The sequence below is a fragment of the Lethenteron reissneri genome, chromosome 20 (genome assembly GCF_015708825.2).
Source record: "Lethenteron reissneri isolate LAM-NWPU_2019-01 chromosome 20, ASM1570882v1, whole genome shotgun sequence".
NCBI lineage: Eukaryota > Metazoa > Chordata > Hyperoartia > Petromyzontiformes > Petromyzontidae > Lethenteron > Lethenteron reissneri.
Genome location: NC_083798.1, coordinates 16,643,360 through 16,661,026, shown reverse-complemented (window position 1 = coordinate 16,661,026; position 17,667 = coordinate 16,643,360). Strand labels below are relative to the sequence as shown.

The following is a 17,667-nucleotide window of genomic DNA, read 5'->3' as shown; positions in this document are numbered from 1 at the left end:
CTCTTCCCGCGATTGCATGGATTTTTCTGCAGTCACGATAATTTCAAATCTAGATTTTCTCCAGGTCCTCTGGGGGTTCCCTACACTTTTAGAAACATGCGTTGAGAGTATTTGACTGATATAAATTTACACATGAGCTATCGTTTGTGGCCAGGTCGCTTCTGTAAAAGAGCTAGAAAGCTTAGTGGGCCTTACCCGGTGAAATAAAAATAAGTAAAGAAAAATAGTACAGAAAGACAGAGCCGAGGTCACCACAAATGGCGCACATGGATCGATGGATGAAATGCGCCTTACAAGTGTAAATTATCATTGTTCTTTACCATTGCCCTACTCCCCTAATGCTCTGTTGTAACCCTGTCCCAAGGCATCCTCCCTGCCCCACCTCTGTCCACTCAACAACATGGATTGGGTGCGCCTCAGTTTAGTCGCTCGGCAGATTGCACGTGGTGGGGTAAAGTGCGGTTACTCACACCTCTTCCAAGACGTCTGGCCAGTGTGGAAGAGTAGACCAATGTCCCCGAGATGGGCTCTCTCTCGAGCTGCCTTTAGTGGAGGCCCATCTACCAGCAGTAGTGTGAGCGAGCAATTGCAGAGCTGCACCTTGACCTTAACAACTTGACCTTCTTCACACCTTGCTTTGTGTGCAGAGCTGACCCAGGTAAGTGCTTGCTGACGTCCCACAGGATGCCCGAGCCAAACAGGTTAAACTGTGCCCATCAAATGAACAGATGCTAAACAAACAGTGTGATACTGGTAGGAACCTCCTGGTGACACCAGCCCACAGGGGGTTATTGTGTCCGTCCGTCCGTCCGTCGTGCATCCAAAAATGGGAGGGGTGGGGCTGGGTGGAGAGGGGAGGGTGGGGAGGGGCTGGGTGGGGAGGGTGGGGAGGGGCTGGGTGGGGAGGGGAGGGTAGGGAGAGGCTGGGTGGGTGGGGTGGGGGGTGGGTGGGGTGGGGCTGGGTGGGGTGGGGCTGGGTGGGGAGGGGCTGGTCACCCCGTGGTGCCCTTATAAAACTCAACATTTAACCTACTCACGCCGGCTTGTGCCCGCCCTCACAGTCGGGCATATTTGCGGAATACACCACGCCGCCGTTGACCCTGCCCATTGACCGAGCAACCCAACGTTCCTACCAGCTCCCTCCGCAGGAATGTGTTGTGAATTTCTTCGTGTAGTCCCCAGAGCAGCACGTAATATATCGCCCTTACTCGCACGCCTTCCCGCTCAGCGTTGCTGCCGTGTGACATGTGTTCAGATGTGCCATCGCATAATTCCCTTCAATTTAGGACTCTCTCAGAGTCCCCCCACTCTTTGCTCACACAGGGACCAAAATGATGATTGATATCTACGCACTCGCACACACACACACTCCACTAGCATTACTCAGCCCGCCTCACAATGGAGAGAAGACGTCTCATCGGCATGCGTTGCAGTGGCGAGCGGTGGGCAAATAATATTTGTGGGGGTCATAAACCCGTGGGCGTGGGGGGAGTGGGGGGAGTGGCGGATGGAGAGGCAGTGAGCTGGCCGTACGTAGTTTAAAAGGTTTAAAACGAGCGGGCAAGTTTGTTCACGTTTTTTTTTCTTGTATTTATTCACTCGTGAGTCCCAACCCCACCGATCCCCCTATAGACAAGCTACCGCTGCGTGGGTCGATTTCCCTGTTGTTGACTCCCCCCCTCTCTGCCACCCGTACTCCAGTGGTAAGCCATTCAACCTACTCGAGCTCACTTGTGCAATGTATACCATTTTCAATCAAATTGACAAGTTGCCAGGAAACTTATCACCCAGCAGTCATCGTGGCGATGCGCACTGCTTCTCAATCGCAGCATAATCATGAGCGAAGGCATGGGGAGACACCATCTTTTTCACCATCAAATACGGCAAACAGACTGCAACTTACACAAAGAAACTGTTTAGCTGCGTGAAACAAATAACATTTTTACTTATTCATGCACTGGTCATGCATAAACCATGCAACTGTTTATGAATTATTCATGCACGGTTGTAATATTTCAGTCGTGAGAGCCCTTCTTCGTCACAGTTGGGTTTGTGTGGGTCATTCACACCTGGAGTTGCTTTCATTTGTGGCCATAGACGGATCAAGTGAGGGGGGGTGGGGGTAAAATGGGCTGTCCTACTGGTCGTTTTCTCAACTGTTAACACCCACACTTGTGCTGTTTCCTCCATTAAAGGCCATCAAGGTATGTGCCGGTGTAAATTCATTTTGCTTCCATCGAATGTTTGTACCCCCAGGGAAACGAGTATTCGTTCCCACCAGCGAAGATTGTTTGTGGCTCGGTTTAGGGTCACTGTTACAGAAAATGAAGCGAGCACAAACTTTCGGAAGGGAAACTAAATATTTATTCCTCGGCGGCACATATATTCGTTTTTAGGGGGAACATGTATTTTTTACAGAGGAAATTCTCTTGAAGACCTCAGATTACTCTACTAATGCCACCCCCTTCATTAGTCCCTCGATCCCCAACTCTAATGGCAGCCTTAGATTTAATAAATGGTAAGACTTTATTTTTGAAGTAGTGTATCCATTTTACATGCTCATAGTCATGCCAACTCCAGTTTCGTGAACCCGACTCGCATAGTAAGTCGAGAGCTGTTCGTGAGCACACAAAATGCAGAACTATCAAGTGCCACACTTCCGGCGTGACACTCACATACTTCGGTGCTTTCTCACAAGCTCATGGTGATGCAGACAAATCTCACGTATTTCTGGTTTGGGGTAAAATTGCTCAGTAATACCAAAGCATCATATTAGCCACACATCTTTTTTTTTTTTAAGTGGAGCCCACAAACACAGTGGCAATCCCCACATCTTCTACTCCACCCCTCCGCTACTGGCATTTCTTTTATGATTTTCAGCAACAGTACAAAAACAGAGAGAACCGGATGGAGCACACAGGTATCAAGTGACCGATGCACATCTATAATACCATCTTCATCCCCAGACGGGATCTAGAAGGATAGACCCAAGTACCGTTGCACTGCCTGTATACTCGATAGATACGCCACTACCCAGTCCACCATACCAGCAAAAGAAACACTTTCCCAACTTGAGAAAGCTGCACTCTGTGCTGTTCAGTACAGTGAACGTATTGAGATGGCTCCTCTTGGATGAGGTGGCCAGTAGCGCTGCTGTGTGGGCCACCATGAAAGGGATATTACCACGGAGAGCCAACGTGGGTGGCCGTCCAAAGGGACATTTGGTGATGCAGGGCTCAGCCTATTAGCCTCCTAGCGCTGTCCCTGGTACTGAGCCTGCTAAGGCGAGGCCTCGGTCAATCTGAGCCCATTAATCTCAGGGCGGAGTGCGTGTTCATCAAAGACTGTATACACTGACGCACGCTGCACATGACATTGGCAATGCTCAGTCGATACGCTCTGTAATGCCTGTGAAAAAGATGGCAGGTAGCGCAGCGCCATTAACAGCTGCAGTCGATACACACGGTTCCCGTGGGCCTCGGTAATACCCGCGGAAACAAAATGGGGCCTTCTTGTAAACAAGCTTCATGTCGCTTAATAGAGCTGACCCGCACAGAGAGATAAATATGTGCTTTTGGTGCATAAACAAAGCGTGGCAACAGTGAGCGGCTGATGCATTGATAAATATATTTTAAGTAAAATAAATAAATTATCGCGTTATATTATGTAAACATTGAAGTGCATTGTCTCTGTGCAAAAATAAATATAACTCAAAATAATAAATCCATCACAGTACTTCATTATGAGAGTTAACAAGCAATTTGAACCACACAGCTGAAAATGCACTGCATTTAATCAGGCAAATACGGGTTAGAATTATATCCAGTGTCATCCTGACCTGCATTGCTTCAATAAAAGCAATGTACACGCACACACTACACACACGGTGTGTGAATTTTAAATCATTAATATTTCCATTTACATTTTAACCCCTTTTCAGTCCCCATTAATTACTTTCACAATTCCTCTTTTTACATGAATAATTATGGACCTTTAGACTATCTATTCATGGGTTTTCTTTGCAATTCCCACCATAAGGTATCTGGGTATAATATACACAACAATGTTTTCACACATGAAAGCTTCAGAGATTTAAAAAAAAACCCATAGGTCTCATTTTTTTTCAATAACTGCTGTTCAACGTAGGAGTCACAATTCCCATCTTCGTTCTGCATGTGCCAGCTCGTGTTTCCGTAAATATTTATTTATACTTTTTTTTGCAGCACATTGAAAATTGTGTCCACGTCAACCTTCACGGGGCTTAGAACAAAAATAGACAGGTGGTCCCACGGCTTAATTTCTCACCGAATACTTTCAGATCGTTGATAGGCTGGAGGTGTCACGTGACTGGTAACCACAGCCATAGCAAGAGGAACACCTCAGCCAAGTGGCGATATGTATGTACATTGAACTTCTTCCACACCATATCTTTCAGCTCGCTGACCCAGACAGATCTGGCTAAAATCAGCCCAAGGTGGTCTTATCTTGTAATGTAGAATCACATTCCTCCAACAACCTTGAGAAAATTCACTCCTCAATTTCAGCTCCGATGGACTCTTGAAGAAGATAGGCAAAAGGACATCCGTCATGAAATTCCCTCACTTTTCATCAGACCTGTTCAAATTCTCCGAGGAACAATATGGGACTGTGTCAGTATCCAGCCGCCTTTTGGCTTTGAGAATAATTTTTATCTTACTGGAATGTGGAGACTCATTGCTATTTCCTGAGAGTTTGATCTCAGATGCTGGGCAAAACACTGCTGGAACAGAAACAGTGTGTGCGCTGTTTAACTGGCGTACATGAATCCTAGTTCAAACTGTAAAGACATTATTTTTCGAAGAAATCCAGTGCTCTTTTGTGAACGCTTGACTAAGCATATCTCACAGTTATATCAGTCGGGCGGGTGTTGAATCATAGTAAGGGTTTTAGCTTTTTTCAGACGTATGGTTTTCTTTGACACATGCACACAATATCATAGAACTACAACAATGCCTTTAAGGGAGCCTTGTGCAGATACATTGCAGGAAAAAAAATACCACGATTGTGTGCCAGCATTTCAGCGTCATTGTTGTATAATCACCAAGTGTGCCCAAATCTTGTACTTGTCTGAGATATCGACCTGGCCCAGTCCACACAATTGAAGCAACCGAGCTCTAAGCGATTGCTCCAGAGTTTCACCGGGTTTTTATTGTCAGACAACCTTGAAGGGTGATGCAATAATATACACTTACATGGCGCTGTTGCTACCAGATCGTAATAGCCGTGGCACAAACAGAATGCCCAGAGGCCCGTTGCCAACATTCATGATTGTTTCCCAAACACCGCCACTGCTCATTCAGCGGCAGTGGAATTCATTATCTTGGAGAGGTTCGACTCTGGTGGGAGGTTATATATAGCAGCGGACCTTGTCCTCCAGCTATGCCGCTGGCAATATGTGCCCTGATCCGTGCGGCAGACGAGATGCGAATGTATCCAATGTGTGTGTCTAATTGCACGCGCCTCCATACTGAAACAGACGTGCGAAGCATTAAATAAGCAGGGGTGGGGGGGGGGGATTATAATTTGTGTGGGGGGGGGGGGGGGGAGAGTCCTGGACATTTTGTTGGGGTTTGCGGAGTGCTGCATAATGCGGTTCAGCACTTATGAAGCTGATGGCCCTGCGTCCATGGGAGATTGTGACATGAATTGACAGTCACTATCTCTTTTAAAATATGCAAATGTGCAACGGCAGATTATAGCTCTTCAGAGGATGTGTGACAGCTCTATTCTGGCTGTGCACATCTCTTTAGCTTATTGTCCACAGTGTTTAATCTGAAATACTTTTAAGTTTGAATGGTGATGGCCATCAAGGTCATTGACTTAATTTTCACATGTGAGAGCACCCGAACACAAAGAAGCAATGAAATTCCAAGGACATCCGGTATAATTATGCATTCATCACTTTGCACGGTCATGGAAATGTACATTGCAGGTATCACCAACAGAACACCCGTAATTGTTGCCACTCAGAATAAAATGGATTGTGTACGTAATAGGTATGTGGAAAATGTATTGTCCCGCCGTAAGATTATCATCACTGTTTGGAATGGAAAGTAACCGGTTATTGTCGGATTGAACGACTAGCCACTATCAAAGAAATGTAGAATTTCCACGATGGGGCCAATAATCCCAATGGAGATGAATGCTGAAGTCAGGAAGCAGGTCCGAAATTCGTGGAAGTGCTGAAACCACATTGATCGCTCGACCTGTGTGCCCATCTCTTGAGCCTGGTGAACCTTTCACTTTCAAACATTTCACCTCAATAAAACAATTTCTTCGCAGAAAAGTTCAACAGTTGCACCACAACTCCCATGATAAATGCCCTACCCGATGTGTGCACATTCGCATTTGCGAAGGCAATTATGTATTATCTCGGTGGAGCAGAAAACATAATTCCATTGCAAAAAAAACATTCCAGAAAAGTATGCAAAGTATTCAAAGCTCTGGCGAGTTCGCCTATAAGTCATTAAACGACAACAAAAAAACGAAGTTTAAATTGTGTTGATTAAGCCTGTCGTCGTTATGCTTGAAGAATGCCAGAAATTTATAATGACTACCAGAAATGTTGCCTTGGTATAATGGTTAGTCCACTGGACTTTCAATCCAGCGATTGCCAGTACGATCTTCTGGCGTGGCTGTTGAAACAATGGGCTAGTTTATTAAATCCCCCTGCCTCCATCCACCCACTAGTACAAATGTGTACACCACAGTTATTCCATCGGCAATTAGTGTGTGTGCTGGGATAACATGTGGGAACGCCAACCTCTTTTAAAACATCTGTCCAGCGTGGAAGAATAGGCCAAAATTCCCTCGAGAGGGGCTCTCTGGAGCTGAACACTCATGGAGGCCCTTCCACCAGTAGTATCATGGGCAAGATATTTCAGGGCTGCACCTTTGCCATCACCATGTGAGGAAGAACTCGCTGACCTCAACGTTATGGGACCACAAGCCGCTACGACAGGCTGTGACTGATCCCCAGAGCGACTCATTTCTGTCAAAGATGAGCAGTAGTTTTATGAGAAAACACCTTTCATAACAGAAGTTTATATAACTGGAATGAGGTGTGAAATAAGTCATCAAAGAAGATGATGAGTTACGAGATTCATCTGTTTTTATTTATAGGACAAAATGTAAGAAAAACGATAGAGGGAAGGAAATGGCTTGTATTGATCACAATTCTCCTCTGTGGACACCAACATAATCCCTTTTTTCCGTTGAGTTACAGCTACGGTGTGTTTCTGCCGATTGGAGAAGTGAAGTTTGCAAATAAATAATTTAATAGCTTCACTGAACAGCCTCATAAAGCGAGCTGTAAAACATTATAAAGGTGCTTCGCCAATCGATAAACTATATAAATTCTAACAATAATGAAAATAAAACAAGCTTTACGAAAACAAACAAAAGTAAAAGTAATAAAGAGTGTAAACTGGAAGACGCAATTTTATTTACAAGGAAGACATCTCTTAAACGTAATGCTGGTCATTTTTACTTGCCATAAATACCGAGCAGTTACGTGTGGTCCGGCGAGGACTGCCTGAAGGGGGAGCTGATCTCCTTTCATTATAATAATATCAAAACTTGTACTTCTGACGCACACAGTATTCATTCACTCTTGTAGAGAGAGAACGACTCAGAGGCGAGGGGAGGAACCACAGACAAGTAAGAAGATGATGAGCCGGCAGCCAACAATGTCCCAAGCTCTCTCTATATATGAAGGTGCTATCGGCCCATTAATGAGTATTTACATGGGGAGGAAACCGGAGCACCCGAAGAAAACCCATTACATGCGAGGGGGAAACACGTTATACCATGCAATCCGTGCAGGTTGGAATCCACATGTTTGTTGTACTGCCTTCTCGTGGCGAGCCAAGGTTATGACACCTCGACGCCCACGGGAAGTGAGTTTCAAAACATTTGTTTACGATCCACTAATCCTCGCCGTCTGCAATTCTGGATTACAGGCTTGTCACACCACTGCTGCCAACGCAGAAAGACTGCTTTGGTACATCATTGTGGGTGGCCACAGACATCATGTGCTGGACATTTATGTAACTAATTACAATTAAAGCAATTTTTCTTCTTGGTTCTTTCGGTAAAGTCACGTAGAATGGAAATAATAAAATAATAAAAATGAAACATAATAAAATTATTCTCACGACGTTTCGGCCACAACGCAAGCAGCCGTCCTCAGGTGAAGATCAGGTCTGTCGGGGAGACAGCGTCTATTATTATTATGTTTTATTTTTATTCTTTTTATTATTTTATTTATTATTATTTTATTATTTCCATTCTACGTGACTTTACCGAAAGAACCAAGAAGATGAATCCCTGCAGTCACGAAAGCTTTAAATCGAAATTTTAAGCAATTTTAATAGTGTTATGTATGCATGGAAAATGTATGTTGAAATTCTTTCGCACCGCAACATTGCCAGCTGTGCTTAATCAGAGGTGTTATTAGAATGATGAGCTTTTATTTTTACTCGGATCTCAAAGCCAGCGTATTTTTGGTACACTTGTGGTTTTTTATGGAACAGGAGCCCTTTGAGGTTCTTGCAGCCCTAAGCTCTTGCTTAGATTTCGTATGCTTAATGCCACCACCGCTAATGTCCACCTGATGAGCTGTGCATTGCTTTGTCCAATGCTAACGTTTTCTCAGGTTTAAATTTAACATTGACAAAAAAAATCTAAAAACTGCCTTAAAATGTAATTGAATTTTATAGCACAGCGTATTCATATTTTATTTAGGTGAGTTTAATTTTTAATGCGCAAAGCTTCGGCCGTTAAAAGATCTGGCATAGTTGTAGCATTAAATAAGTGAAAGAGGCACACGCGTGAACCCACAAAGTGGACGCATCCCACGCTTCAGTGGCGATTGCAGGAGACAAATGTGCAGCGTGACACGTTGTGTTTGTGTCACTGTCAGATGTGGACAATCGATTAATTGAAGGCGAAAGGTTTTGTTGAATTGTATTGCAACCTGGATTCACTTCCACACCTTGTGTGTACCTGTGACCAAATCACCGTGATGAATGTGCCTGATCTCGTTAGATCTCAGCAACTAAGCAGAGTTTGCGGCTAATCAGTCTGGTATGGAAGACTGCATGGGAATTAGTAGGTGTTGTAGGCTTAGGCTGCGAGGTTGCCAAGACATGGCAACTGAGCAATGAATGTGTGAGATATCTGTGTGAAATGTTATTCTTCTCATGTGCATTGGTTTTGTCCGCATAAACCCAGTTTCATCCTACATTTAAAATTCTCATCAATGAAATTTAGTTAAACAAGACAGAACAGGACCCTCCTTAAGAAAGTCTTGAGATCCATTGAGCTATTTCTGGTAAACACAAACAACTGATATCATTATTTGAGTGGGAATAGTGGTATAGTGTACACTGCTGGATGAACCTGGAAACCTGACTTTGAATCCTGGCCACGGCTCATAGTTGTGGAGAGTGGGACATGAACTTGTGCTGGGCGCCATGGTGGCGAGATGTTAACTACCTCGCCTGATATACAGGAGGTCGTGGGTTCGATCCCTGTATATTTGGAGTTTCCATGTTCTCTCTCCCCACGGTGGCGTGATTTTTTTCTCTGGGTCCTGGGGTTTTTTTCCTCCACATTTTAGAAACGTGTGTTTTGAGTATTATGCTGCTATAAATTTCCACGGGATTAAATCACTTCGTTGAGTAATCATTTACAATAGCCAAGTCGCTTCTGACAGAGAGATGCATAGCTCAGTGGGCCTTACCTCGTAAAATAAAAATAAAATGGTTTAGGTTTAGTTTCATCCTCGACCCCTCTCCACCACCTGACACTGACCAGGAGGTTGAGATACGGTCATGCGACCCCACACCCGACTTGGCAGTGGGTTGCCGAAGGACTGTAAATAATTTTTTTTGTGTAGAATAAAACATGTAAAATAAATGTTTTGATCTTGATTTGAAGCTTTCGTGACTGCAGGAATCCATACTCTTTGGTTATTTCGGTAAAGTCACGTAGGTAGAAAAAAGAATCAAATAAAACACGACGTTTTGGTCGCAACACAAGCGGCCGTCTTCAGGTGAGAAAAGAATGTATCTGCTGTTGTGGCTTTACATAGAAATTTACACTTACTAAAGACGATCTAATTCTGTGCACAATTAGGTCAACTTCAAATTTAGTTAACTAGCCTTTTGCCCGTCCAAGGTCGAGTGTATTTCAGTAAATCTAAAACTTGCAAGCGAAAATCAGACCGCGACGTGATATATTCATTGCATCCAAGCGTGTGCAATTTGTCAGGGCGCGGTGACAGACTTATTTCATTTAAAGGTTATAATCCCTTGTTCATCATGACGTCTTTTTTACTTTGATGTCTCAACAGCGCTACGGAGACCACGTGACGTGAGGGTTCTGCCTTTGTAGTGAGGGTTGTCAGTTGACGCCGAGGAGGGGGGAGGAGGCGCCTCGCCCCCCCCATGTGGAGTGACGTCACCCGCTAATTATTATGAATAGGGGGAGGGGGGGTGTCCATTTGGATGACGTCACCTGCTCATGATTATTGAGGGAGAGGGGGGGTGTCCATTTGGATGACGTCACCTGCTCATGATTATTGAGGGAGAGGGGGGTGTCCATTTGGATGACGTCACCTGCTCATGATTATTAATGAGGGGGGCTGTTCGATGGGGAGTGACGTCACTTGCGCATGATTATTAGTGAGGAGGGAGTACTCCATATTGAGTGACATCACCCGCTCATGGTTATTAATGAGGGGTGGGGGGGGTGGGTCCATTTGGAGGACGTCACCTGCTCATGAATATTAATGAGGGGGCTGGTCGATGTGGAGTCCCGTCACGCGCGTTCAGGACAGACATTCATCGGTGATTATAGTCGGTATAACGAGGATGTGGTGACAACATTAAATGTGGTTGGCACAGTACTGTCACATTCTCTGTAGATTATAAATTATAAATGTCACTTTATTGTATGGCAATACTGAGCAATGCGTTGACGGAGCTTCGAAGATAAAATCATAATATGCTTAAACGAATTATATTTTTGATATCCAAAGGGTAAACACAATCAAGAATGTTTCACATCCAGACAGCACAGATAAGAGAAGAAAATACCAAGAAAATGATCTCTTATGCAAACATGCGCACAGTGATTGTGATCCAATGGGTAACTTAATTTGTCAAACTCTAATCTCAGTGCTGCGAGGCTGCGCTGCATGTGTTTGGCATACATTTAAATCCTGGAGCATATTTTGGAATTAAATGCCTGGGTGATTGCTCACAGAGCTTTGTTAATCGTATCGAGTGTAATGCAGCTGATTCCGTTGGCGTCAGCTGGGTGGAATACGCAAATTGGCGTCGGACCTAGGGTGCTCGTGAAATTAAACATTATTGATGGCATGCGACTGGCATGCACCACACTGTTTGCAGCATACCCCAGCACATGCGCAACTCCAAAAGGCCATTAACATTCACGCATCACGAGCGTTTGCTTGTTATATATAGAAAAACAAATTAACCGTTAAACTGCTGGCGTTTAAGTGTGAATTTTAATTGCGGAGCACGTGCTAATGTCTGAATTATAATCTTGTAATCCAGGTTAAGTCCACATCACCACGCGTGCTTTGTGTGAACAACGTGGTACTTTAAAGACGTCTGCTGATTTCAATTGCAAAACTCTGCATTAGTACAAGGGCTTCAAACTGGCTGGAGTTTAGATATGGCAATGGTTGCTGTTTCGTGAAGACTCAGATGTTGAATGAATCATTTATATTCAATCGTCTTCTCAGCCTCAAGAAATTTGGCAGTCAAAACAGGCCATTTAATTATGTAGTTTGTTGTCGAAATTTCCTTTTTTTGCTTCTTTTATACAAGGCAATTTAATTTACAGAACTCAGACCGACAAAATGCAGCAAATGTTAAATGTAATTTATAGTTGTGAGTTGAAATGTTCATCTTGACCTAAAAAAACGATGGATTGAATTTCAAACAAATTTTGTATTGGAAGCTAGATATTACAAACGATTTGCATACAGCAGTTGAATCCAGCCGCGATATAAATAAAATCTGACCATGCATGCCAACACTGAGCAAGCAATAGTTATTCCTTATTTAACCAGATGATAAGCCATTTCAGACTTTTTATTCTCTTGCATGGGAGACTTCCGTAACCTCACTGGCGAATCATAACCGGAACAGTGAAGCCGACGCCAATCCTCTGGCCCCCTGTTTTGGCGAACATTCGACCACCAAATAGACATGCGAACACTGCGAGGGAGTTTATGTGTTTACTTGTCAGTTACAACCTTCCCATCAACCAAGACCTCAACAATGTACATTGCTGTGGACCTAAGTCACGATTTCCCTCCTGGAATTTCCATTGCTGTCACCATTCTAGAATCTCACCCAGATGTGGAAGAACGCTGGGAAACAGAGTGGAACAATGCAGACATCCAGAATAAACACCTAATTCGGGACCTAAACATCGGCACATCTTGGCTTTAAGACTCCTCCTTAAAGACATCGGTGTAACCATCAACCGCATCAGAACATCAACAGGCCCATGTGCACATTTCCTTCATAAATGGAACATTTAAAACAAGCTGCAGTGCGATTGTGTCCAACCAACCCAAACTATGGACCACAGAGTAAACCACTCTGTAGTCTGTATTCCTTCAACGGAAGAACAGCAAAACTACCCAAACTCACTCCTGAAGCCCTCACTGAGCTACGAGACCTGGACACTATGAGATCTCTTTTACCAGTGGCCAAATATAGTAGTAGGTTTTTACCCTTTTAAACTGGTACAAAACTGACACCTTTATTCAAGGCATCATGTTTGCAATAACCACAACACAAGCAGTCAAAAAAAGCAAACAAAAAGAAGCAACTCTGATAATAATATGCACTCTAAAGAAAGCCGTCTCGGGTGTGGACCAATCAACTTCAAGGACAGTGCATATTATTATCATTATCAGAGTTGCTTCTTTTTGTTTGCTTTTTTTGACTACTTGTGTTGTGGTTATTCCAAACATGATGCCTTGAATAAAGGTGTCAATTTTGTACCAGTTTAAAAGGGTAAAAACCTACTACTACGAGACCTGGACATTTGCATTTAGCTCCTCAACATATTTCCATACGAAGAATAGAACTGGCGAATCACATTCATGGGACAGACTGGTCGTTTTTTTGTGTATGTGTATATGAATACTGATCACGAACAACCCTTGTAGCGATCTAATTTTTACAGAAAGACCCAGTACGTCGGTGCGTGCCCACATAGTCCTGTATTTGTGACTGCCACGTGCAGTGGTGGAGTGAGAAACCCACCGAGGAGGACAACATCTCCTCCATCTCATCTCAACAAGCAATGAGGTCGTGTGCCCTGTGTGTCCGTGACAGGCAGAGGGACACCAGCGGCCGCAGTAAACACAGAGAACCTCCCTGACCTCTCCACTCTTATCTTTGCTGCAGGAGATGCCCCCTACTGTACCCCGGAGCAATACACGGAATGTGCCCGCCCTGTACTCGGTACGTACAACACAGGCACCTTGTGCCACCTAATGATGAACACATAATCCCCTGTAACGCTCACATGTCTTGTATTGGCTTTTGTGGATAAGGGTTTCTCTCCGGTTTTTTTTACTTTGTGGGACCATGTTTTTATCCACATTTTTATTTGAATTGTTCTCATCGGGATCGTGTCATGAGATGAAGTGTCCTTTCGGAGCACTTCCAGAGTAATGCATCACCATGCAAGTAACATAAAGCCCCACTGAGGATATACCACAGAAATTCATCTGACATCTCTTCAAGTGACCTTTTTATATGCACACTATGGGGCATACTTTCCAATTTTCTCTTTGACAGAGCAATGTTCAACACACGTAATTCAACCTAATAAAAAAATCATTGTCAAAGCAATGGTTTATCCGCATCAAACAAAAGACCAAATTTAACATGAAGGGTTTTTACTGCACTCATTGGTGATTATTCTTATATCTTCTTCGTCTAAGAACCTGGTTTAATCACAGATATTTGTCCAGATTTGAACCCAGAATCTCAACAATGCTGACTCAGTGCAATGACCTCTAAGCCACCCAGCCACTTCACGGAAAATATATTTTAAAAATAAAGTTTTGCCAAAACAATATTGAGTACATGTAATGATCCGTGACAGCATATAATGAGTTTGTGTACGATATTGCTTTTACGTTGAATGGGTTTCATAGATTATATATAGTTTATATCGTGTCCTTGCCCATAACATATGCTAAACCAGCAGCATTTGTTTAACAAACCTGATTACTGCTGATGAAACCAAAAATGTTGAAATCGGTCCAGAATTTGTTTGCTTAAATAAATTCTGTTCTTGAAAGACAATGGGCTGATGAACTTAAACATATTTCTACCGATATGTGGACACACAGAATGGAGTGGTTCTGCTAATATTTGTTTCCTTGAGGACCACATTGCAGCTGCAGCTATAATTCTTTGCCAGACGACCAGAGTGAACCACCATCCCCTTGTCTGTCACAGACGTCTTGGTGAAGAGGGACAATGACTTCTGTTTGTGCGAGACGCCGTGCAACATGACACGCTACGGGAAGGAACTCTCCATGGTCAAGATTCCAAGCAAGGCCTCGGCCAAATACCTGGCCAAGAAGTACAACAAGACAGAGGCGTACATCGCGTGCGTGCGCTTTCTGTCCCGATTGCGATGTAACTGGTGGCTTTTGGCTCATATCTACACACACACGCAGTCTGTGCCCACGACTGTGAATTCGTGAGAATCATCTGAAACGTTGTGTTGATATTGGTGTACCCCAATCTCACAAGAACATCACATAAACGTTCCTGTGTTTTTGACATTTTCAGCAAGACGAGGGGCTGCCATTGTCACAACGGGATGCATGATATCTGAAATGTGTTCTCCTTTTCATAGGGAAAATGTGTTGGTGCTGGATATCTTCTTCGAAGCCTTGAACTATGAGACGATTGAGCAGAAAAAGGCTTATGAGGTGGCTGGACTTCTCGGTCAGTGTTTAAGCACCTTCATACACGCATATTGCTCACCTTCATACACCTAACCCAGTGGTTCTTAACCTGGGTTTGATCGAACCCCAGGGGCTCGGTGAGTCAGTCTCAGGGGTTCGGCGGAGGTTAAGACACACAACCGACTCATATGATTGTGCACCAGTAAAACATATACCTATGTTTTGAATTTGAAAAAAATCATATTTTATTTTTCCAATTAAGAAGGGTTCGGTGAATGCGCATATGAAACTGGTGGGGTTCGGTACCTCCAAAAAGGTTAAGAACCACTGACCTAACCTGTCCTAGTTTTCCCAGGATCGTATTTTTTTAGGTAGCTTCCGGGAAATATTTCAGTCTTATCCCAGGACATTAAGTCCTGATTTTTTTTTGTGAATTGTGTAACAGTATACCACTCAAACAATGCATTCACGTGTCGTTCTCCCCTATCCTGGTAAGTTTTAGACATTCTCTTTTTCAGCTTCTTGTACCTCAAATGTTGCCACCTTACCTACTTGTACCCCTTGATGGGAAGCGCAGGCAGTGTTCCCACACTCCCTGTGGTATGGCCATTACATGCATCAGTTTGATTATTATGCACACAGCGCTCACCCTAAACAATGTGTGCCGGGGATGACGTCTATTTGCCTCTGGAGCTCTACACGCAGGGAAATACCGATAATTCCTCGGCGGTGACTTTTGACAGTGAGAAAGTGGAATGAGAAACACTTAATCTACGCGCTTTTGCAGACTGAAACAAGAGAAATAGTTTTACGGCTTTAATGGCGCATCTTTCTACCGCATGTTACACGAAGCGATTTAAACGTATTTAGCGGCGTGTCGCCCCAGTGTGGAAGTAAATCTGCAGGTAGCAAAGCGTGTGCCAAATTGTCTCCCTTTGTTTACGCCGGAACAAACAGTAACTCTTAAGGTGGGGTTTATTGTTTTTTATCACAGATGATGTTGTAAGTCCACACACTTTAATTATGTTTTTTTAAAATATATAACTAGCTTTACTACCCGGCTTCGCCCGGCCGCCTTTGTCTTCCCATTGGCGATGTTCACACACCACACGAGTTACTCGTTTGAGGCTGAGTCGACCTAGGGGAGGCCCAGGACCGGTTCAAATAATCGTCACCGGCGGTAGCCGTGAATCGAACTCGGGTCGCCGGGTTCGTAGCGCAGCGCGCTAACCACTACACTACCGCTCCCCACACACAAACACGCACGCGTCCATAGGTACACACACATACACGCGCTTGCTGCAGACACACAACTTTGAGGGTGCGTACGGCAGTTAACGACTGAAATAATAAAGCAATGCTGCGCGAAGAACGTCTGACACCTGCAACACATTTGTATTTCACTTTACCCGCGATCACACGGGTCACATGCCATATGTGACGTCACAGCTCACTTGCCGTGCAAAATATATACATAATTGCACCCCCCCCCCCCAAAAAAAAATATATACAAAAGTCTATTTTTATAAATTTTTCATGCTGTCCAGTCTGGAAAGTACCCACATGGCAAATTTCAAGTTTGTTGCATGTCGGAAAGTACGCTAAACATTTTGAACGGACACACATATTCACAAATTCCTCTTTTATAAAATATAAAATATAGAAGATTGTATCATACCCACTGAGAACTAAATGATTGTTTCATTTGCATTCATTGGCTTCTAATAGCCTTTTGCAGTTGCAGTTTACAACTATTCATGCGTAATTTTCTTCTCCAGTTACTATGTAATTATGCGGTAATTACAGTTTTGTTTTACAGTCTTTTATAATATATTGCTAATTATTTGAAGTAGTTCGGACTGTAAACTACTGTCTGTAATATTCTTATGTTCTGCTAAGAATAAAAGTGTGTTACCCTCATTAACCTCGCAATGCTTGTTATGCCAGAGATCTGATTATAGAGTTGACATTCAGCCAGTCCTCACAGGAGGGGGACGGGGCGTGAGGGGTTAGAGCAATAGTGCATTTGCTCCCAGAACGATAAACACCTTGGGATGAAAAAATATATATAAAAGCTGCTGGACCGCCTGACTGCAGACAATAAATTAACCACCTGTGGTGGCGGTCTGTCAGTTGAGTGTTAAGGAAATCTTGGAATGGAAGATAAGCTGGGTTGGAGAAAATTGGAGAAAAAAAATATAACGGGAATGCCAGAGATGTCTTCTGAGAGGTGGTCCACTCAAAATGACCCGGGTGGTGTTGAATGAGCCACGACCGCTGTAGACTTCGCTTTTCATCATCGAGTGTATCAGACTAGCTGTGGCATTCCACGGATTTTTTTAAAATATTTGTTTTGACCACATCATCAGTGACATGCTTTATAGTTTACAGTATTGGGCGGTGATATTTTCCAAAACAGTGTGCGCCAAAAGGAGGAAATTACTGCAACGCTGCATTTTTTTTTAATTGAGGCCATTACTTTGAGCAAATGTCTCATGGCGGGTGTCCACGCTGGACGCTGTGAGCCTTGCTGTGCGGGTCCGTCGCTGCCACTGCTCACTTTACTCCGCTGTCATTATTTACATTTTTATTATTTATACGTGGGCTACATGGCCAGCCGCTTTGTGCAGTAAGAAGCCACCCGT

The 17,667-nt window shown here is 43.7% G+C and overlaps 1 protein-coding gene across 1 annotated transcript in view; it reads left to right on the top strand.

Moving 5' to 3' along the window:
- The window catches only part of LOC133344886 (acid-sensing ion channel 1-like), an 81,898-nt gene that overhangs the window by 55,777 nt on the left and 8,454 nt on the right, over positions 1-17,667 (top strand). Inside the window, exons 5-7 of the mRNA XM_061555187.1 lie at positions 13,500-13,556; positions 14,565-14,718; positions 14,971-15,062. Coding sequence (XP_061411171.1) covers positions 13,500-13,556; positions 14,565-14,718; positions 14,971-15,062 — 303 coding nt within the window. The remainder of the gene's footprint in view (positions 1-13,499; positions 13,557-14,564; positions 14,719-14,970; positions 15,063-17,667) is intronic.